The 21,927-nt window shown below is 38.9% G+C and overlaps 3 protein-coding genes and 1 long non-coding RNA gene across 9 annotated transcripts; 1 reads left to right on the top strand and 3 right to left on the bottom strand.

Annotated features, from left to right (window-relative positions):
- Nucleotides 1-92: 92 nt before the first annotated feature.
- LOC144181560 (uncharacterized) lies at nucleotides 93-1,007 on the bottom strand. 2 transcript variants are annotated; one of them, XR_013324701.1, is made up of 3 exons: nucleotides 658-1,007; nucleotides 287-489; nucleotides 93-185 (listed from the first exon to the last, which is right to left on the bottom strand). It is a non-coding gene; the product is annotated as an uncharacterized LOC144181560 (long non-coding RNA). The 2 variants fall into 2 exon arrangements; XR_013324702.1 differs by having other exon boundaries at nucleotides 778-1,007.
- Nucleotides 372-2,875, top strand: washc3 (WASH complex subunit 3). 2 transcript variants are annotated; one of them, XM_077710123.1, is made up of 7 exons: nucleotides 372-592; nucleotides 1,417-1,515; nucleotides 1,582-1,647; nucleotides 1,725-1,865; nucleotides 1,952-2,056; nucleotides 2,494-2,558; nucleotides 2,629-2,875. In XM_077710123.1, exons 2-7 carry the CDS (start codon nucleotides 1,441-1,443, stop codon nucleotides 2,717-2,719), a joined length of 543 nt encoding a protein of 180 aa, XP_077566249.1. In that variant the 5' UTR covers nucleotides 372-592; nucleotides 1,417-1,440; the 3' UTR covers nucleotides 2,720-2,875. The 2 variants fall into 2 exon arrangements, with proteins under 2 accessions (XP_077566249.1, XP_077566247.1); XM_077710121.1 differs by lacking the exon at nucleotides 372-592 and adding an exon at nucleotides 982-1,174.
- On the bottom strand, nucleotides 2,475-14,603 carry apaf1 (apoptotic peptidase activating factor 1). Its single transcript, XM_077710098.1, is given in 27 exon segments — nucleotides 2,475-3,306; nucleotides 3,915-4,061; nucleotides 4,135-4,260; nucleotides 4,332-4,457; nucleotides 5,509-5,634; nucleotides 5,712-6,026; nucleotides 6,086-6,208; nucleotides 6,279-6,404; nucleotides 7,206-7,334; nucleotides 7,396-7,542; nucleotides 7,604-7,729; nucleotides 8,520-8,660; nucleotides 8,723-8,848; nucleotides 8,935-9,061; nucleotides 9,129-9,313; nucleotides 9,385-9,498; nucleotides 10,307-10,438; nucleotides 10,511-10,678; nucleotides 11,376-11,614; nucleotides 11,689-11,820; nucleotides 11,881-11,993; nucleotides 12,065-12,254; nucleotides 13,056-13,253; nucleotides 13,385-13,559; nucleotides 13,622-13,807; nucleotides 14,353-14,385; nucleotides 14,537-14,603. Coding segments are annotated over 25 exon segments (3,822 nt in total). The 5' UTR covers nucleotides 13,766-13,807; nucleotides 14,353-14,385; nucleotides 14,537-14,603; the 3' UTR covers nucleotides 2,475-3,159.
- Nucleotides 14,604-15,573: 970 nt separating this feature from the next.
- Nucleotides 15,574-21,537, bottom strand: tcp11l2 (t-complex 11, testis-specific-like 2). 4 transcript variants are annotated; one of them, XM_077710058.1, is made up of 12 exons: nucleotides 21,441-21,522; nucleotides 21,158-21,306; nucleotides 20,409-20,592; nucleotides 19,534-19,725; nucleotides 19,334-19,466; nucleotides 18,349-18,469; nucleotides 18,057-18,280; nucleotides 17,852-17,988; nucleotides 17,140-17,312; nucleotides 16,887-17,068; nucleotides 16,646-16,818; nucleotides 15,574-15,827 (listed from the first exon to the last, which is right to left on the bottom strand). In XM_077710058.1, exons 4-12 carry the CDS (start codon nucleotides 19,709-19,711, stop codon nucleotides 15,574-15,576), a joined length of 1,575 nt encoding a protein of 524 aa, XP_077566184.1. In that variant the 5' UTR covers nucleotides 19,712-19,725; nucleotides 20,409-20,592; nucleotides 21,158-21,306; nucleotides 21,441-21,522. The 4 variants fall into 4 exon arrangements, with proteins under 4 accessions (XP_077566184.1, XP_077566185.1, XP_077566182.1 ...); XM_077710059.1 differs by lacking the exon at nucleotides 21,158-21,306 and having other exon boundaries at nucleotides 21,441-21,537; XM_077710056.1 differs by having other exon boundaries at nucleotides 21,158-21,529.
- Nucleotides 21,538-21,927: the final 390 nt, after the last annotated feature.

The following is a 21,927-nucleotide window of genomic DNA, read 5'->3' as shown; positions in this document are numbered from 1 at the left end:
GGAAATTCACGGACCGCCACTGCAATTTTGTAGTGGTTTGAATTTACAACAGCCGAAAAGCACTATACTACTAGTATACTAAGTATACTTACTTCTGATGTTACTGGCAGTCTCTCTAAGTGGTTCTGGATCATTTGCAAGTCCACACAACCTTGGACTGAGCCTTTACACAGCTCCAGGATCAGCTATGACACAATATTTGTCAATCAAGCACCCATCATTACTTTAGAGAGGCTGAAGATTTGTTTTATTTAAAAAAAAAAACACAGGAAGAGTGGTGTTTTACCCTTGCTCTGAGGCCCAGAATGAGTTGGGACCTCTGTCTGGGGCTCATGAGTCCAGGAACCGCCTCGGTGACGATGTACACAAATTCCTGGAGTTGGTGGTAATTCATTACATCTTTCTGCTTGGCCATCTGCCATATGGCAGCCCAACATAGTTGCAGAGGGGGTACCAAGAGACGGAGAGTGGAAAAGTTTGGGCAAATATCTGAGAAAAACACATGATTTCAATGAGTATTTGATACAATTTGATACAATTCTTCCTGAAGTAACCTGAGGAGGTATACATAGCAAACTCAGCACTACCCTGAGTGAGTATTATCGACTGTAATCTAAAGTATACAGAAAAAAACAAGTGCATCGTCAAAATGCATACCGTTCATAATTTCTCGATTTTTTTTCAAGATGTTTCGATGTTATGATGTGCAACGGATCAAATTAAATAAACTATGTTATTCATTTCGGGATTAGCATGTGCATTTTGCCTCGAACTCACCCTCATTCATTTCCTGCTTGTCAAAACAAAAGCTCTGTAAAAATCACGAACAATCTACCTTAAATGACTCGGATCATGTCATTTTTTTCTCTTAATATTCATTCTTAACCTTATTCCCTTGGAGTAAATAATACATTTCAAGTGCAAAACGATTTTTTGGTTGCAATTTCAGATGCGGAAATCGGTTCTTCCCTTCAGAATAAACTCAGAAACCTCGTCAAGTCACGCGATACTACACATCATAGTCACATGAATTAGTCAACATTGTTGTCTCTATTTTTTACCTCATTTCATTAAGATAAATACATTTCATTTAAAATATAAAATAACCATTTTGGTGAACAATATGGACGAAGACGGACTTCCGATCGTGGGTTCTGGAATCGATCTGACAAAGGTTGTTATCAATATTATGTGTTAGCTTAGCCAGCAAATTAATGTAACACAATGTTAACATCATATTGAGCATTTTTGTATTAAAACTCTGGAATGGATCTGACTAAGGTTGTTATCAATCGCATGTGTTATCTTAGCCAGCAAATAAAGGTGACAAAATGATAACATTATTGGGTATTTTTGTATTAAAATTCACCCTTTTAGCACTTTTATTATGTCACATTCCTGGCTATTCTGCATTAGGTTCCTGCAATTCAACAGAGAAGAATGGTTTCTTTTCTCAACCAATTCATTGTGCATACAGTTCGCTTCCTCAACAACTTCTCCACCGTGTGTGAAGAGGTTTGTGTTTTTATCTTCGCATAATTAATCCAAAAAAGACCTAACATTTTGTTATTTTACCTGCAGAAACTGGCCAACATATCCTTGCGCATCCAACAGATTGAGACTACACTGTGCATTTTGGAAGCCAAAGTGGGTATTTTCTCTAATTCTTCTACTCTTTTCTGCAACTGGCATCATAATATTTCTTTTTAATTTCTCCCAACTAGCTGTCCTCCATTCCCGGACTGGAAGATGTCACGGTAGATGCTGTTAGATATCCCCAAAACTTTCAAACCAATGAATCAGTTGCTTCTATCCCGCCGGGTCAGACAGACAGCCCTGCAATTGTGTTACTTCCACCTCCAGAGGTAAAAAAAAAAAAAAATAAACATAATGTCGTATTACACCATTAAATATATGTTTGACTAAATAAACCTAATCTGCTTGATCTTAGGCTCCTAAGAGTACCCTGGACGACACGCCCAAAGTAGAAGAAGCGAATATCATGACTGTAGCCAAGGATCCACGCTATGCCAAATATCTGAAGATGATCCATGTGGTGAGCAATGTTCCCTCTTATTTTTCATTGGTCTGGGCAGAAAGACAACCTCCCTGAGTGCACTGAGTACCAGTATGAGCGACATCTTAATTGCTCGTTATGGGCACATTAGTATTACACCTGCCATAAGCAGGTGCATGTCAATGTTGCCTCTAATTTTCATGTAAAACATGCTGTAAAATACAAAAAAACATAAGAGTGGACAGAGTTACTGCCACTGGCTGAAGCGTGAATGGCGCCATCATGGGGAAAGGGGTAAAAACTAAGTTTGGATTTTATTTACTGCACGCCATATGATTGCTACTGCGCAGAGAAGACGAGATTAGTGCGCATCTTAGAGGGAACATTAGTGGTGAGCAAGCAAGTACTTCTGTTAATGAATAAAAACATTAAATTCAATGTCACTGCTGTCAAACTGTTGTTTTTTTTATTGGCAGGGTGTTCCTGTAATGGCCATTCGGAATAAAATGATCGCGGAAGGTTTAGATCCGGACATGTTAGAGTGAGTTGGAAGTATTTTATCAGGTTTTTTTTCCAGTTTAACATGATGCTTTCTTTCATGCTGATTGCAGTAAGCCGGATATGCCCATGCCAGGCGGCGTGGCAGGGAAAAACAACGAGGAACCCGACAACACAGACAGCGAGTCTTCCTTCAGTGACTGAAGTCTGGAAGAACCTGATTTGGCCTGAACTGGCTGTCCATTGTAGTCTCTGGTTTAAGCCTTTTGAGGGGATTCCACTAAATGCAGGACTCTAAAAATCCCAAGTGAGGACGTTGTAGTTCTCTGTGCATTACAATAAATAACAATGTTTCCAATATCTGATCTCGTTTTCTGAATCACTTTCTCACACACAAAATATCTGCCAGTGGGCAACAAAATCAAAGAGCATCTGTCATGTGATTGTCAACATTTTTTACAATATTTTTTTGACAAAGCACATTCGGTAAGGCTTCAAATAATCTCATAAATTACAACAAAAAAAAACAACACTTGTATCCATCACCGATTTGATATTGTATTAGATTGTCGCAGGTCAGCAGTTAAACACAAAATATAAATATAAAAAGCACTAAAGTGGTTTTGACGACTACTATTAGGCCATCACACAACTCTCTGGAGAACATAGAGGATGCCAATGTTGTCGATGGTGATAAACGTGAAAAAATCGGAGGAGACGTGGATTTTTTTTAGAGCGCTTCCAGTTGGGTAGAAGGTCTGCAAGGCCTTGCCTTCATTCACGTCCCACCACTGGATGACAAAACAAAAGATATTAGGTTTGGAAACGGAAACTGCGGTACCCGGGTGTTTCGTCGCCTGACAGTTCGCCGAACAAACATTTTGTCGCCGGACAATTCCGTCTCTCCCCTCCACGAAATGCATCTAATTTTAAATCTATTAAACACATGTTATTACTATTAAACCACCTTATATTCATTACTTTGTCAATATATGGCGAATTAGAAGAAATAAAACATTTTTTCCAATCCATTATTCTGTTTTTGGTGTTTTTTTCAGAGGGTAGGAACAAATTAATTTGTTTTCAATTTATTTCAATGGGAAACGTTCGCTCGAGTTACAAAAACCTTGACATACAATCTCAGTCTCAGAACGGATTACGATCTTATGTCAAGGTACCACTGTATTAGGTTCAGGGGGCAAATACTTTTCTTTTGTAAGTTTGTAATTTTTGTTCTACCTTGGTAAATAAAATCCTGATTTAGAAACTGCATTTTCTCTTTCCTAAAATTGGTTTGATGATCTGAAACCTTTGTGTGTGCGTATAAATATCCCCAAAAAACACAGAAATCAGGACAGGGGCAAATACTTTTTCCCAGCACTGTGTACAAGGTACTTACTTTAACGTAGCCACCGATGGAAACCAGAAGAGAGTCGTCTGGGGAGAAGTGTAAGTCAGTCACCCAGCCTCCATGCAGTGAATCTAGGCCATCCTTCCCATCTCGTGAGCATATCTTCAGCAAGGAGCCTTCTGTGACACTCCATAACTGTCAAAATATGAGATTAATACTTTACTTAGGCAACCTGACTTAAGAATGGCAAAAGACTACAAGAATCTACCCGGATCTCGCCCCTATCATCCCCAGTTGCAAGCCTTCGCCCATCCCAGGAAAAACGGCAACTCCGCACGCAGTCTTGATGCCCGCGGAGAATGTGAACGCACTGCCAGGATTCGCAATGCCACACCTTGAAGCCCAGGAGAAAAAAAATCATCAGAAGAATAAAGAATTTTGTGTTACAGCTCGGAGATCTCGGACCTTGGCAGTCTTGTCGGCAGAAGTTGTGGTGAAGAATCGGCCGTCCGGGGAGACGTGACAAGATAAAACAGCTCCCCTGTGAGCCTCAATGTCTTGCAGATCCGCTCCGCTTTCCAGGTCCCACACCTGAATAAGAGACGAACTCGTTTTGTTTGACTTGATCGCATGGTGGTCGGACGTTTGGTCGCCGGTCAAATGGTAACACAGAGTTTACTGTTGAAACCAGCTCTCAAAATTATATTCATGAGAGAGAGTTTAATATCTAAGAAAGAGTTTAGTATCTAACTACTGTTTAATATCTAAGCACTGTTTAATATCTAAGTACTGTTGAAAACAGTATATATTTAGATATTAAACTCTCATGAATATAATTTTGAGAGCTGGTTTCAACAGTACTTAGATATTTAACAGTACTTAGATATTAAACAGTACATAGATTTTAAACAGTACATAGATTTTAAACAGTACTTAGATTTTAAACAGTACTTATATATTAAACAGTACTTAGATATTAAACAGTACTTAGATAATTAAACAGTACTTAGATATTAAACAGTACTTAGATATTAAACAGTACTTATATATTAAACAGTACTTAGATATTAAACAGTACTTAGATATTAAACAGTACTTAGATATTAAACAGTACTTAGATATTAAACAGTACTTAGATATTATACAGTACTTAGATATTATACAGTACTTAGATATTACACAGTACTTATATAGTAAACATTACTTAGATTAAACAGTACTTAGATATTAAACTGTACTTAGATATTAAACTGTACTTGGATATTAAACTGTACTTAGATATTAAATTGTACTTAGACATTAAACTGTACTTAGAAATTAAACAGTACTTAGACATTAAACTGTACTTGGATATTAAACTGTACTTAGATATTAAACTGTACTTAGACATTAAACTGTACTTAGAAATTAAACAGTACTTAGACATTAAACTGTACTTAGATATTAAACTGTACTTAGACATTGAACTATACTTAGACATTAAACTTCTCTCTTTGATATTAACCTCTCTTTCATGAATATAATTTTGAGAGCTGTTTTCAACAGTAAACTCAGTCACCATTTGACTGGCGCCCAAAAGGGACCAAAAGACCAGTGACCAAACGTCCGATCACATAATCGTGCTTATTTAATGGCTACTTACCCTGACGGTGCCATCAAAGGACCAGGAGAGCAGTCGTGTTTCAGCAGGCGGCAGCAAAGAGAAACATCTCACTTGTTCCTTATGGCCCCGCAACACTTGACACTCGCCCGACTGCCACTTCCACACCTGAACGCGAATATAGCAAATATATCCATAAAAGCAAAACAGAGAGGTAAGGAAAGACAATGAACCAAGTTAGCTACATTGATGGTGGTGTCCTCAGATGACGAGATGAGCGTTCGGCCATTGTGGACGAACTGGCAGTGCAGTACTGTCCTGCTGTGACCCAGCAAGGTGGCGAGAACTTCGCCGGAAGGTATTGCCACAATCTGCAAACGTAAAAAGTAACTCAAGATACAAATCCAGGTGGGTAAGATACCTTAGTTTAATACCTGCACGGTACCGTCTTCGGTGCCAAACGCCACGGCGAAGGGTTGTCCGCACAAGCACGTGCATCGAATACGTGAAGCCACTTTCTCGGACTGAAACAGCAGCGAACCTGCTTTGCCAGCGTGTACCTCCAGAGTACACAGTACTGTCAGCATCTAGATTCAATGTCCAGGTTTATGTTGTTTACCTGCAGTCTGTTGCAGTTGTCTGCAGCCGAAACTACGAGTTCTCCGTCTGAATTCAACAAAGCATCAAAGTCTCTCTTCAGGCGAACGGCAGATGTGGTGTGGACTTTATTCGTCTCCCATAGCTGTTAAGTTTTAAAGTATGTTTAGTATATTTTTATCGTAATATCGAAGAAAGATATTGGTGCGTCTAACCCTGATGGTTTGGTCGTCGGAACATGAGAGAAGCTGAGAACCATCATGGGAGAACTGGACTCGCTGGACCCAACTCAGATGGCCGCTGCAGTCGGCCATCTTCTTGTTCTCTTCCAAGTCCCATAGCTGAAAGACAAGGTGAGGGTCATTGTCAGAGTCTTACTTACTTGGTGCTCGGAGTTTTGGTCGCCGGTCTTTTGGTCCCTTTTAGTTGCCGGTCAAATAGTGACAGAGAGTTTACTGTTGAAACCAGCTCTGAAAATTATATTCATCAGAGAGAGAGTTTAATATCTAAGTACTGTCTAATATCCAGGTAATGTCTAATAACTTAGTACTGTTTAATATCTAAGTACTGTTTAATATCTAAGTACTGTTTAATATCTAAGTACTGTTTAATACCTAAGTACTGTTTAATATCTAAGTATTGTTTAATATCTAAGTACTGTTGAAAACTCTCTCATGAATATAATTTTGAGAGCTGGTTTCATCAGTACTTAGAAATTAAACAGTACTTAGATATTAAACAGGACTTAGACATTAAACAGTACTTAGACATTAAACAGTACTTAGATATTAAACAGTACTTGGATATTAAAAGTACTTAAATTTTAAACAGTACTTAGATATTAAACAGTACTTAGATATTAAACAGTACTTAGATATTAAACAGTACTTAGATATTAAACAGTACTTAGATATTAAATTTCTCTCTTAGATATTAAACTTCTCTCTTAAATATTAAACTTCTCTCTAAGATATTAAACTCTCTCATGAATATAATTTTGAGAGCTGGTTTCAGTAAACTCTCTGTCACCATTTGACCGGCGACCAAAAGACTGGCGACCAAAAAACTAGCGACCAAAAGACTGGCGACCAAAAGACCGGCGACCAAAAGACCGGCGACCAAACATCCGGTCACGCACTTACCTCCACCGCATAGTTGGAGAAAGCAATGGCTAGCAAGTTGGTGGTGGGACACGCATGACAATACTGCACCATGCTCAGACGACCCGTTCGGATCTCGAACAGCATATGTCCCGTCTCCACACTCATCACCTGAGATGAAGAACAACAGTCTGGCAAACCTATCCATGAAGTATGTGAAGGTTTGACTCACCAACACAGCACTCCTGACGGCGCACACCAGCCGCTTGCCGTCACCTGTCCAAGTACTACACTTGACTGGAACTTCCTCGCCGGCATCCGTGCACCATTCCCGCACATTGATACTTTTCCACTCGTTGGTGGAGGACACCTCGAACAGCTGAAGAATCGGACAAGATTCTCTTTATTTGACCAGTTTTGAAAGTCAGTCTTTATCTTACCTTAACGGTGCCATCATTGGAAGAGGTGGACAGGAAAGTGTCATTGGGGGAGAAACAGCAGTGGTTGACTGGCTCAAAATGTCCAAACATGGTGTTTAGTGAGGTGGGTTTGTTCAGGTTCCACAGCTGAAAATGTAAACGGAAAATATACAATAGAAGAGTAGAGCAAGCATACAGATGCTCACGAGTTACGTACCAACCGATTGTTCATAAGTTGAATCTGTTCGTAAGTTGATTCAGTGCTATATTTTGTATTATAATTTATGTTTAAGGTCTATATAAGTATATTGAAGGTTTATATAAGTGTATTTGTAGGTTTAAGGCTTGTATAAGTAACCAGCATTGGTTTGTACTGAAAAAAAGGATAATAAAATGGAGAGAATACATACAGTACTGTATACATATGGTAGAGATTTACTAGAAAATGGCCAAAAGAAGCTATGTAATGACAATTTCACAGTTTTTTTTATCATAAATGTGGTAGCACTGTATGGCATCATTGAATTAATTTGCAACCTTTGTGCAATGTTTAATATTTAGGTCCTGCTGCTCTATCTTTCTGTTTATACATTTTACTGACGGTTCAAGTTCTATTCCCGTGCAATGCTCACCACTTTCTAACACGCATCAAGCTTCTTTATTATTGCCACTTTGGTTTCAAATGAAATGGCTTGCCTAATCCTTACACCTCCCTCACTTTTCAGCCTTTCGCTTTCCACCAACCATATTGAATAATAGACGCACCAGATATTTAATGATAGAAATGAAAAAGTATCTTTGCGCACTGGAGATACGTCATGCACTTCCGCACTGCAACGAACTGGGCGGAGGAAGGTGGTGTTCGTAAGTTGAATGTTCGTAAGTAGGGGAGCGTCTGTATACTTTATCAAAATGATCTCCAAATTCGCACACTGACCTTAACATTCATGATCCCATCATTTGAGCAGGTAGCCAGCAGGAGGCGGCGGGTCGTGTTGGTGAACTCGCAGTGGTTAACCTGCTCCTCATGCTCCTCCTTGAAGACCCTCAAAAGCATGCCTTGCTCCAAATTCCACACCTGAGGCAACACACAGATGCTGTAAAAAAATGGAGAAGGATGATCAACTTTAATATTTTTACCTTGACTTTCCTATCACTGGAGCAGGTTGCTAGGAGACGGTCGTCGGGGGAAAAGGCACAACAGAGAACTTCATCATCGTGGGCTTGGATTTCTTTCAGCTTCTCACCAGATGTGCTCCTAAATACCTTTTGATATGAGACGAATGTTATGGATTCCCAAAATCTGACAGATTTCATCAAAGGTCACCAAGAAGCGTGTTTGTCATTTGAACCTTGAGCGTCTGGCTGGCTCCGCAGGAAGCCATCTTGGCTCCGTCATGTGAGAAGCAAGCGGCGTAGATGGAGCCCTGATGTGGGTGGATGACCAGCCGGGAGAGGTTTTGGACACTGCTTTTATTCCTGGAGACGATAACAAACAATTGGAAAACATTCCCTTAAACCTCAGACATTTTCCAATATAGCGTACAGCCAATCGAAGTAGAGTTTTCCGCTTTTAGCCCGTTCCTGCGCCTGCTTCAAAGCCTGTCCATAGACTTTTGTAACCTGAGGCTGTGAAAGAGCTAGCTGGACAACATCAGGAAAAGGCCGCTGTTCCAGTTGGTGGCCGTTAAGGGATAAAAATTCCTGGAAATGACTGCGTACGTCGCTGTCCTGGCAAAGGAAAAAAAAACTTCTTAGTTTCTGGGGTTAATTCTTCTTGTCATATTCTGGCTTTTTACTACCTTTTTATCCAAAATGGGTCCGTATTCCACAAAGTCATTGATTAGATGAGCTGGACCCAATATCTGGGCCTTGTGGGTGACCCAGTCCAGAGAGAACATAAGGGAGTAGAGCTCCTGGGAACAAAAGGACCATGAGGAACATGAACACCACTGTAACCCGACGTTTGGTCACTGGTCTGTTGGTCACCAGTCTTTTGGTCCCTTTTGGTCGCCGGTCAAATGGTGACAGAGAGTTTACTTTTGGAACCAGCTCTCAAAATTATATTCATGAGAGAGTTAAATATCTAAGAGAGAAAGTTTAATATCTAAGTACTGTTTAAAATCTAAGTACTGTTTAATATCTAAGTACTGTTTAATATCTAAGTACTGTTTAATGTCGAAGTATTGTTTAATATCTAAGTACTGTTTAATATCTAAGTACTGTTTAATATCTAAGTACTGTTTAATATCTAAGTACTGTTTAATATCTAAGTACTGTTTGATATCTAAGTACTGTTTAAAATCTAAGTACTGTTTAATATCTAAGTACTGTTTAATATCTAAGTACTGTTTAATGTCGAAGTATTGTTTAATATCTAAGTACTGTTTAATATCTAAGTACTGTTTAATATCTAAGTACTGTTTAATATCTAAGTACTGTTTAATATCTAAGTACTGTTTGATATCTAAGTACTGTTTAATATCTATGTACTGTTTAATGTCTAAGTACTGTTTATTATCTAATTCTAAGTATTGTTAATATCTAAGTACTGTTGAAACCAGCTCTCAAAATTATATTCATGAGAGTTTAATATCTAAATATCTACTGTTTTCAACAGTACTTAGATATTAAACAGTACTTATATATTAAACTAATCAAAAGGTACCAAAAGACCGGCGACCAAACGTCCAAGCACCCACCTATGAATGTGACCGCCCTTACCTGCACCAGGTTGGCCTTAGCCATGTGATAGGTCAAGAACCTGATCCAGTAGAGGCACTCGTTGTCCCCCGATGCAGGGGGACCTTTGTTGTAGTGCTGCTGGTACTGACGCACCACCTTGGTGTGGAGATTCTGCAGTGTTAAAACACGAAACCGCATGAAACTATTGAACTATTTTTCGGGGGCATTATCATCATTCTTAACCTCTAGTTGGGCACGATTCTGCTCCACCAGGAAGTCCAGTTGGAGATCATGGAGGTAGTACAGGTGAGGTTTACTGTGACTGTCCACGAACATCAGGGACTTGTTGACAAACTCCTCAAGGATGTCCTCCACTTCCTCGGGTTCCAGATCCCAGAGGATGGACAACACCTATCAAAAAAAATCAATACCTTGGGTTAACTGCTCAGTTAAGTACTGTTTAAAACATAAGTACTGTTTAATATCTAAGTACTGTTTAATATCTAAGTCCTGTTTGATATCTAAGTACTGTTTAATATCTAAGTACTGTTTAATATCTAAGTCCTGTTTGATATCTAAGTACTGTTTAATATCTAAGTACTGTTAAATATCTAAGTAGTTTCATATCTAAGTACTGTTTAATATCCAAGTACTGTTTAATATCTAAGTACTGTTTTATATCTAAGTACTGTTTTATATCTAAGTACTGTTTAATATCTAAGTACTGTTTAAAACATAAGTACTGTTTAAAACATAAGTACTGTTTAAAACATAAGTACTGTTTGATATCTAAGTTCTGTTTGATATCTAAGTACTGTTTAATATCTAAGTACTGTTTAATATCTAAGTACTGTTTAATATCTAAGTACTGATTAATATCTAAGTACTGTTGGAACCAGTTCTTAAAATTATATTCATGAGAGAGAGTTTCATATCTAAATATCTAATGTTTTCAACAGTACTTAGATATTAAACAGTACCAAATATATTAAACAGTATTTAGTTATTAAACTCTCTCTCATGAATATAATTTTGAGAGCTGGTTTCAACAGTAAACACTCTGTCACCATTTGACCAGCGACCAAATGTCCGACCACCTAAAAAATACCTTGGCTGGAATCTTCACATCTGGCTCTAGCACAGCGAGGTCTCGATATAATTCTCGATGTTCATCGGGCAGCACCTCGATGCTGGCCGCCATTGCCTGATCCAGCGCGTCATAATCGTATGATGACGACTTGCGTATCCGCTTGAACTGCTTTTGCTGCAGTTGCCTCAAGTAGTAATTCCAACGGTCTGGCTTCTCTTTGAGCAAGGCGCCGATCAACGACACCACCAGCGGGGAACCTGACGTGAGATTAAAAATCCAAAATGAGGTTCCAAATATTTGCAAGTGAGTACATCAGGAACGTAAAAGATACCTTTACATTCCCTAACAATGCTCCGAGCATCCTCAGGTAGACCTTCAGGTGAGTTTTTGGTGTACAGGGCGAGGATTTCAAGTGCTTTGGTGTCATCTAGACCACTTTCAACCTCAACTTGATATTTAGCACCTGAAAAAAATCCAGTAGGTTTTTCAGCTTGACCCTTGGTACGAATCCTGAACTGCTTACCGCTCACTGAGTCAGCAATACTTCTATTTCTTGTTGTCAGAAGTACACGACAGTGGATATCGAATGATTTTAGTACTGTGCTGTCCCAGATGTCATCAAAAATCAGCAGAGATCTGGACACCGACAAACAGAGACGTTTTAAAGGAGACCTTTGGGGAAGTGATAGTGTGCGGTGCATTTTAACCTGGGGTGTCTGCGCAAAATCAGGAAACGCAGACGTTCTTTAGCTTCATCCAATGAGGTGGGAGGCCGCTGGAGGGACTGGGAGTCCAAGCTCTGCTCCAAGCGAAAACACAGCGCTTGGATTTTTACGAGCAGGTCAGCTTTGTCTAGCTGGCCGATAGACAGCCAGTGAACGCCTCCTGGGAAGCACTCTGTTGACAAGAAAAATTGGTGCTCGGACATGTGGTCGTCAGACGTTTGGTCGCCGGACTATTGGTCGCCGGTCAAATGGTGACAGAGTTTAGTATTGAAATCAGCTCTCAAAATTATATACATGAGAGAGAGTTTAATTTCTAAGAGAAAGAGTTTAATATCTAAGAGAAAGAGTTTAATATCTGAGAGAGAGAGTTTAATATCTAAGTAATGTTAAATATCTTAGATATTAGTTTTACTAAGATATTAAACAGTACTTAAAGTTTCATACCTAAGTACTGTTTAATATCTAAGTACTGTTTAATATCTAAGTACTGTTTAATATCTAAGTACTGTTTAATATCTAAGTACTGTTTAATATCTAAGTACTGTTTAATATCTAAGTACTGTTTAATATCTAAGTACTGTTTAATATCTAAGTACTGTTTAATATCTAAGTACTGTTTAATATCTAAGTACTGTTTAATATCTAAGTACTGTTTAATATCTAAGTACTGTTTAATATCTAAGTACTGTTAAATATCTTAAATATTAGTTTTACTTAGATATTAAACAGTACTTAGATATTAAACAGTACTTAGATATTAAACAGTACTTAGATATTAAACAGTACTTAGATATTAAACAGTACTTAGATATTAAACAGTACTTAGATATTAAACAGTACTTAGATATTAAACAGTACTTAGATATGAAACTCTCATGAATATAATTTTGAGAGCTGGTTTCAACAGTAAACTCTATCTTCATTTGACTCCAAAAGAAATTGTTGCGAAGCAGAAAATATGGATACTATATACCTTCAATGAGGCTGCGGTCTCGGACAGCTTCCGCCGCCAGAACAGATTTCCCAGAGCCGGCCATACCGAATACCGTGACCCACCCCGGTTCCTTCCGGAGGTGGTAGAGCTTATTTCGGATCTGGTTGACTGGCTCTGGTCGATTTACAAAAACCACTGGCCTCTGAGGGACGCCGCCTTCACTCAAAATAGTTTGGACTGATAAAAAAAAAAAAATGGAAGGAACGGCAAACTTTGCGTCACAATACATTTCTACTGGAGTTACAAGTCAAGGCTCATTTCTGAAACATTCCATGTATATTTCCATAGGAAAATAATCTCATTCTTACCATAAGATGTATCGTCAGAACTTTTTGGTGACATACCAGGAAGGCTGCTGAGAAGCAAACTAGCCAAGTCATAGTATGCCTCCTTGACCAAAGCATTATAGAAAGAGACAAAAGTATTGTTGTCTTTCTTGAGCAGCAGTTCCAGTAGTGCTGCCGCCTGTTCTTTCCTGCCAGACTGCAGAATGACCCCCAAATCAGCAAATATTTCAATGTAAAAAACTTTTTTTGTATGCCAACCTGAGTGATGATCCTCTCCTCTTCTTCCCAACTCAATACACCATCGCTGATCATGTGGTCCATCAGGTAGGTAGCCTTGATGTCCTGTTCCAGATTCAGGCGAAAGCGAAGCAGGCAGCTCCGTGCGCCTTCCTCCAGCGCCATTTCCAAACATACAGGAAGGAATCCAACCAATACTACTGCAACCTAAACAATTACATTATCATATAAGTTTTTAATTTGACTCTTGAAACAGCATCAGAAGCAATGTTCCAGTGTTTCAGGTTATGAAAGCTTTTTATATGCAAATGAGTGCCTCAAGATATGAAAAAGATCCAAGTTACGAAATGCCCCAAAAAGTAAATGGATTTCCTTATCCGTTAGTTTATCGCGGGGGGTGCTGGAGCTTATCCCAGCTGACTTAGGGGCCAAAGGCGAGGGACACCTTGAATCGGTGGGCAGCCAATCACAGGGCACAAGGAGACAAATAACCATGGAAACTCATACTCATACCTAGGGGCAATTTAGAGTGCCCAATCAGCCTACCATGTATGTTTTGGAAATGTGGGCGGACCCCGGAATACCCGGAGAATACTCACGCAGGTGCACCAACCTGGATTTGAACCCACGGCCCCCACTGTGAGGTGTGAGGCAAACCACTCATCCATCGAGCCGCCCATAATATCAGATATATTTTTCAATTTAAGAAATACCCGATTAATTATTTTACAACTCAAAAGCGAAAGACTTACAACATGTCGAGACAAGTTCGCCCACTGCCAGTGCTGAGAAAACAAAGAAAGAAATCAAGGATGAATACTTACGAATCTCTGCTTTCATCAACTAGAATATTTGTAAAACTAAATGATGTTTGCACTATAAAGTCAAAATCCACTGTCAAAATTGAGTAAAACTAATTTCCTCCCGATTACTCACCCCCAATTTAGACTGCCTGTTTCCTGGTTAACAACAAGTCCTGAAGGTGACGACCAATAGTGTGCCGATGTTAAACCACGTGATAGATTAGGTCGTCCAATATCCAGACGGGTGATGCCTTTAAAGACGACTTCGTTTGTGGGAAAATGCAGTTTATTTACTTCAATTATTCGTTTTCTGAATCGCTTTATCCCCACAAGGGTCGCAGGGGGTGCTGGAGCCAGAATGTGGGATGAAACCCAGAGATAACCCCAATTACAGATTTGCTGTATAGTTTTTGAAATGATAATTGCATTGATATTACCATATTATTCAAAATAATGGGATACTTGCAACATTTCTGTATTTTTTTATTACATTAACAGTAGTACAGAAGAAAACAATATTGTAATGTAAACTTCAGTGAAGGTAAATAATTGCTTTTTGTTTTCTGTGCATCTTTGGATCCAAACTGGATACAAGATCCTCAGCACCATTTTTTGTATATTTACACATAAGGTATATCAAGCATATGCAGGAATATATATGGTAAACTACAGTACAGAGCTTTGTAACAAACATCAGCAATCACACAAAAAACATATTTAAGGATGCATTGTTAAACAAGCAAAAATAACAAAAATAAGACAAATATACAAAAAAAAATCCTAAATATTTTTAATAGCTCTTAAGGAGCTACAAACCTTGTACTGTACAATGAATTACAGTAAAAAAAAAATCATGATTCAATATTGTTATCAACATTTGCATGAAAGGATTATGACATAATCAAATGTATCTTAGACCAGTGATTTGCAACTTTCTTTATAAAGTTCATTTTGGTGCAAATATATAGTTATCTCCATACATCAATGCACGGCATAATGAAATAAATCTTCTAAAAAAATAGAAGGGATTTAAAAGAACTGTCTATGTACTGTGCCATATAACAGGTTCATGTTAACTAAACAGCCCTGTTATACTCACTTTTTGGTGAGATTTTCCTGAAGTATTAAGTGAATATTGTTAGGGATACACATCACTGCAAGCTTAATGGTTCACTCAGTGGTGACGATATCCTGAGGAGGAGAAGCCGCTGACTGGGAGCTATTGCTGAACATCAGTTTCCTGATGATGTCGGCATAGAAAGGTCCATACACGGCCCGGTTGAAGTTGACCAGCGAGAGGAACTTGGCAGCAATTGAGGCCAACTCCATGCGGATGGCATCAAGGCCGCCGGGTGTTTGTGCCAATTTGGTTTCTGGTTTGCGATCACAGATAAGCACCATGAAGTAATGCTGGACGCGGTCCTCTGTGGACACAAAGAAAGACAATAGGACATGGTTGTGGTTTGGAGTACAGGAGCGGCGTGACCGGACTATATATACACATATATACATACATATATCTAAGAGAGAGCGTTTGATATCTAAGTACTGTTTTACATCTAAGTACTGTTTAATATCTAAGTACTGTTTAATATCTAAGTACTGTTTAACATCCAAGTACTGTTTAACATCTAAGTACTGTTTAATATCCAAGTACTGTTTAACATCTAAGTACTGTTTAATATCTAAGTACTGTTTAATATCTAAGTACTGTTTAACATCCAAGTACTGTTTAACATCTAAGTACTGTTTAATATCTAAGTACTGTTTAATATCTAAGTACTGTTTAACATCCAAGTACTGTTTAATATCTAAGTACTGTTTAACATCCAAGTACTGTTTAACATCTAAGTACTGTTTAATATCTAAGTACTGTTTAACATCCAAGTACTGTTTAACATCTAAGTACTGTTTAACATCTAAGTACTGTTTAACATCTAAGTACTGTTTAATATCTAAGTACTGTTTAATATCTAAGTACTGTTGAAACCAGCTCTCAAAATTATATTCATAAGAGAGAGTTTAATATCTAAATATCTACTGTTTTCAACAGTACATAGATATTAAACAGTACTTAAATATTAAATTCTCTCTCTTGGTTATTAAACTCTCTCATGAATATAATTTTGAGAGCTGGTTTCAACAGTAAACTCTTGTCACCATTTGACCGGCAACCAAAAGGGACCAAAAGACCAGCAACCAAACGTCTGAGCACCCAGGAGTGGAATCATCTGGCACTTACCAACAAGAACGCGGATTGGGTTGTCCTTCTGCGCAATGGCGCAGATTTGGCCTGTGATAGTGGTCTGCAGCGAAGTGCTCAGCGTCGGGTAACTCCTCTCCGCCAAGGACTTGTTTAACTCGCTGCAAATCTGAGCGCTGACGCAGACCAGCGCTTCGTCAAGTTTAAAATTTCTGGAAAACAGACACAAAAAAACACGATCAGCTTAACTCTAACATTGAAGACAGATTGGCATACTCACGGATCGTTCATGTGGTTGAGCAGCACAGCAGTTATCCTTTTGAGACGCTCGGACAAGGCTGCGACACCCTGAACGGGCCCGGCGACCGCGTTGTGGACGATGAGCAGTACTTCGTTGACCGTCTGCCACTGCCTCAGTTGCGCCTGGACCTCCCGTAGACGGCCCTCATCCGTCATCCATGTCTAACAACACCGTGGAAAATTAACATTCAGAATTCTCAATGCAAGTGATCATTCCAAAAGGAAGCACTCACTTCTGGGAAGGGGTGCTCAGTGTGGTCCCACAGAAGGATGTGTAGAAAAGCCGCATTGAGGACTTGGAACGGTCCGGGTAGACATGGTTGCCCTTTTTCCTGAATGCTCGGCATGCTGGATAGAAGGTCCTCAAAAGTCATTTTGATCCACGCCGTGGTGTTGTTCAAGGCACCTGACACATGGACAGCGTCAAACGTCAATCACTTGATCCGCGTAGTGCTATGCTCCATGACCGGACGTTTGGTCGCCAGTCAAATGGTGACAGAGAGCTCTCAAAATTATATTCATGAGAGAGTCTAATATCTAAGTACTGTTTAATATCTAATTACTGTTTAATATCTAAGTACTGTTTAATGTCTAAGTACTGTTTAATATCTAAGTACTGTTTAATATCTAAGGACTGTTTAATATCTAAGTACTGTTTAATATATAAGTACTGTCGAAACCAGCTCTCATAATTATATTCATGAGAGTTTAATATCTAAATATCTACTGTTTTCAACAGTACTCAGATATTAAACAGTACTCAGATATTAAACAGTACTCAGATATTAAACAGTACTTAGATATTAAACAGTACTTAGATATTAAACTCTCTCATGAATATAATTTTGAGAGCTGATTTTAACAGTAAACTCTGTCACCATTTGACCTGGCACCCAAAAGGGACCAAAAGACCGGCGACCAAACATCCGAGCACCCCATGCTCACCAGGCGTCTTGTCCAGGATGCTCTGGAAGGTCGCTCTCTCGTATTCCACGCTCTGCTTTTGCATGATAGGTCGCATGCTATTGATCGTGAGGTTGGCAAAATCAGTCTTCATCAAGTCCAGCACACGGAAGATCTCCCTGATAAACAAGGCAGCACTCACTGTGACAAGTCTGAAAGCTTAACTTTTTAATTTTTTTGTGTTTACCTAAAGATCATCACAATGCTGCCCGGGTTCTCCCTCAACTTCTGAATCTCCTCATCCCGGACGGGAGCACACATTTTTCCCATAACGTCAATGACATATGAGGCCAGCCCTGCCACGTCCACGGCGTCGTTGTCAACCTGTTGCCTGATGAGATCCATGTCCAGCATCTCCAAGATTTGCGTCCGCATGCGATTGGCGCCCGGGTTGAGGAAGGACAACAAAATCTATAACAAAAGTGTAATGTCTCATTTTAGCACGGGAATAAAAAAAAAGGTAATTTTATATTCCATACCTCTCGGATTTCTTCCAACAGATTAATGGCCTGCTTGTACTCGGGTGGGTCATTGTTTATTTCTGACTCCAGGCTATCCCAGAATGCATTGTGGACATTGTCATGTACCAACTTCCATAAACTGCAAACAGAAAATGTATATATGTTGAAAACAGTAGATATTTGGATATTAAACTCTCTCCCATGAATATAATTTTGAGAGCTGGTTTCAACAGTACTGAGATGATAAAAAGTACTTAGATATTAAAGAGTACTTAGATATTAAACTCTCTCTCATGAATATAATTTTGAGAGCTGTTTTTAACAGTACTGAGATAATAAAAAGTACTTAAATATTAAACAGTACTTAGATATTAAACAGTACTTAGATATTAAATAGTACTTAGATATTAAACAATACTTAGATATTAAACTCTCATGAATATAATTTTGAGAGCTGGTTTTAACAGTACTGAGATAATAAAAGTACTTAAATATTAAACAGTACTTAGATATTAAACTCTCTCTCATGAATATAATTTTGAGAGCTGGTTTCAACAGTACCTAGATATTAAACAGTACTTAGATATATTAAACTCTCTCTTTTAGATATTAAACTCTCACATGAATATAATTTGGAGAGCTGGTTCAAACTCTGTCACAATTTGACCGGCGACCAAAAGAACGACGACCAAACGTCCGGTCATGCAAAATAAGTAATGTAATGGCCCCTCTGCTTGGTGTATACGTATATAACTAGATACATTGCCTGAAGACCAACAAAAATATAAGTAAATCCCATTTGAAATCAAAGCTTTAGTTATGGCACAGCATTTGACAGTTGTTTTTCAAGATGGATTTATACGATTTGCCTAAACGAGCCGCCCTAACTTGTTCAGGGACGCAGGGCAAATATTTTAAGTGTGTGGTTGATGAGAGAGTGACAACCTGTATAGAGTGTGGCTATAAATGTCAACAGTGACCGTTTTAAAAGCGCTATAATTACCTGTCTTCAGGCAGGCTATGCGGCTCCAGGTGGAAATCACGATTGACTACTATCTCGTGGAACAAGTTGAGGTTGGAGATGCCTTTGGCGCAGTCCATTACTTCGTCCAGGGTGATTGCATTGGGAGGGCTTGCTGATATGGAGATTTAATGGAGAATTGAATAAAAACAACTGTGCTGAGCCAATATTGCTTTACTTACAGGAGGGTGTGCAGGGTTTGCTAGAACCATCGCTGGTGAAGCTCTCTCGCGAGCAGTCGGTGTCACTGGCCGACGCCGTGCTGTTGAAACGGGGCGATGACGACAGTGACGATTCGCCGTCGCTGCCTTGCTCGTCGCTGCTGGAGGTGGAGGACGGACTCTCCTTGTTCAGAGGCATGGTCAAGCTGCAAAGTGGAACAGAAATGAAGTATAAGCCATAAGAGTGGTTTGACAAGTACATTCCAAAAATCTAATTTGACACAAATTTGTTAAAACCTATTTTATTCCTAAAACACTCATGGAAACTCTCCGCTTTGTTTGAGTCTTTGGATGTAGGACAGGGGTGGGTAAACTTTTCGCCCCAGGGGCTACATTGACTTTAAAAAATTGACAGATGGGCCGGATTAAAAGACCTAGCGGCCCGAATGTGGCCCACGGGCCGTAGTTTTCCCATTCCCTGATGTAGGACCACTAACTTCGCGTGACATTACATTAATGGAACAACAGCAAGGCGAGCTCAAGCGTCTCCATGGAAACCAAGGAAAACAAAAGAGCTTGTCAACATTGGATACTGTTACATTAAACTTGTTTAATACTGAAGGTTTCACCAAAGGTAACAAACAAACCTATGCTATAATTATCTCACTATTGAAAAACATGTTTAAAGTTACATCAAAAATATAACCCCCAACTGATATATGAACTATTTTTTATTTTGCTGCAGAAGGGCATTTTCACAATTAGGCAAGTTTCTAATATTATCAGAGGCCTATGGGTTTTTTTGTCATGCTATCTGGAGCTAAAAATGAAGGCCCACTCCCACTTTGGTTTAAAGATAGCACTTGTGCTGCTTAGTGGTGTAGAGGTTCACTTGCCTGACTTCGGTGCAGGCAGACGCAGGTTGGATTCCCGCAAGTGGTGGTTTGATTGGCAGTGCGGATGGTCGCTTATCTCTCTGTGTACCCTACGACTGACTGGCGACCAGTCTAGGGTGTAGTCTGTGGATTATCCAGACAGATTCCGGACTAGGGATTATTTCTGGCATCTGCACCTCCTTCACTACATGACACATACAAATGTATTTGATTATGATACCATGTAATAAAATAAGATGGGAAATATGGTAAATAAAGTGTAAGATCAATTGTGCATTGACAATATGCTGATTTATAGGCTTTTTAGGCTTTGAACAATGAGGTCCAGATTAGTGTAGTACAATGTAAACAAAGCAGTATATAAAAGAGGTGGGTCTTAAAAAACACGGTGTCTCCCATTGGCTGAATCTGCCAGTCACTCATCCTTACATGGAAAATCATTGGTTCCGAACACAGCACATGGACAAAATAAAAACCCACACACGCGTGACAACCAAGTACACGTGACCTGTCCACAACAAACAAAAGCAATAGTATTTTCATATATACCTAAAAAATAATAATAAAAGAATTATCACACTCAACATTCATCACGATATGTTTCCATGATTAAAACATTCACTGTAACGAATTTGTTATTTGAGTACATTTCGAGATTCCTTCCAAATTCTCCGCGTTAGTGAGCATAACTCGCAAACAAGCGATTACTTGGAATGTAAAAAAAAAGTATGAAACAAATGTGTTCTTACCGTGTTTAAATCTCTCGTAATGGCGACTATTGGAAATCGTTGTTATGTGAAGAAAAGTGTAGTTGTTTTCTGTGTCTGTCAATCTTGACTGTTTAAAGGTCCTTCAGTAACGCAGAGGAGCTCCAGGAAATGTGGGCGAAACCATTTGACTATTTGTAAATGGGTGTGTTTAAAGTGAAGCTGGGTTAGGGTTAGTGTTTACTAAGGGAAGTAAATAGCGCTTTCCATTATTGCAAGCCCTTCACTATAGAAGTAACATTTAAATGGGAAAGAAAAAACTAACCTTTCTTAGCTGAAATGGTACGCTCCCATTGACTTCATATGGGAGGTCTTTGTTTACGGATATGAACTCACTACGAAATGTCAACACAAGTCTGCTTTTGTGACATATTAACCAATATATAAGCAATTACACTTACGATTTGTGCCTTTACATGTAAAAGGAGTGACGTTTAGTAACCCCTTTTACATGCAATAAAATAGTCTTTATTCTGTGATTGGTAACATTTCTGTCGTCATAAAAACAAGCACACACACAAATGAACGATTATATTCTTTTCATTACATATATACTACACACTTATATTGAACCATCTCAGATCATTGTTTCACAAAAATATCACCAGCTATGGAAATAGGAAATAAATGACCAAAAGCTTTCTAAAAGCGATTTCCAGTGAAAAACCAAATGACAGCTGTGCAATTTGAATTTGCGTGGCTTTTGTTTGGGTGTGCCATAAAAACCAATAAAATCATTGCTATTGCACAAG

Source organism: Stigmatopora nigra, chromosome 23 (assembly GCF_051989575.1).
Source record: "Stigmatopora nigra isolate UIUO_SnigA chromosome 23, RoL_Snig_1.1, whole genome shotgun sequence".
Taxonomy (NCBI): domain Eukaryota; kingdom Metazoa; phylum Chordata; class Actinopteri; order Syngnathiformes; family Syngnathidae; genus Stigmatopora; species Stigmatopora nigra.
Note: the sequence above shows the minus strand (reverse complement) of the source record. Positions and strands in the feature narration are given on the sequence as shown.

What these genes read in the sequence shown, in the direction of transcription:
- washc3 (XM_077710121.1), top strand. Translation starts at nt 1,124, where the DNA reads ATGGACGAAGACGGACTTCCGATCGTGGGTTCTGGAATCGATCTGACA. An exon ending in CTGGAATCGATCTGACAAAG is followed by an intron (nt 1,175 to 1,416) that starts GTTGTTATCAAT and finishes ATTCTGCATTAG; the next exon opens with GTTCCTGCAATTCAACAGAG. An exon ending in TCTCCACCGTGTGTGAAGAG is followed by an intron (nt 1,516 to 1,581) that starts GTTTGTGTTTTT and finishes TTTTACCTGCAG; the next exon opens with AAACTGGCCAACATATCCTT.
- tcp11l2 (XM_077710059.1), bottom strand. Translation starts at nt 19,711, where the DNA reads ATGCCTCTGAACAAGGAGAGTCCGTCCTCCACCTCCAGCAGCGACGAG. An exon ending in CATAGCCTGCCTGAAGACAG is followed by an intron (nt 18,470 to 19,333) that starts GTAATTATAGCG and finishes TTCTGTTTGCAG; the next exon opens with TTTATGGAAGTTGGTACATG. An exon ending in CCCAATCCGCGTTCTTGTTG is followed by an intron (nt 15,828 to 16,645) that starts GTAAGTGCCAGA and finishes TTGTGTCCACAG; the next exon opens with AGGACCGCGTCCAGCATTAC.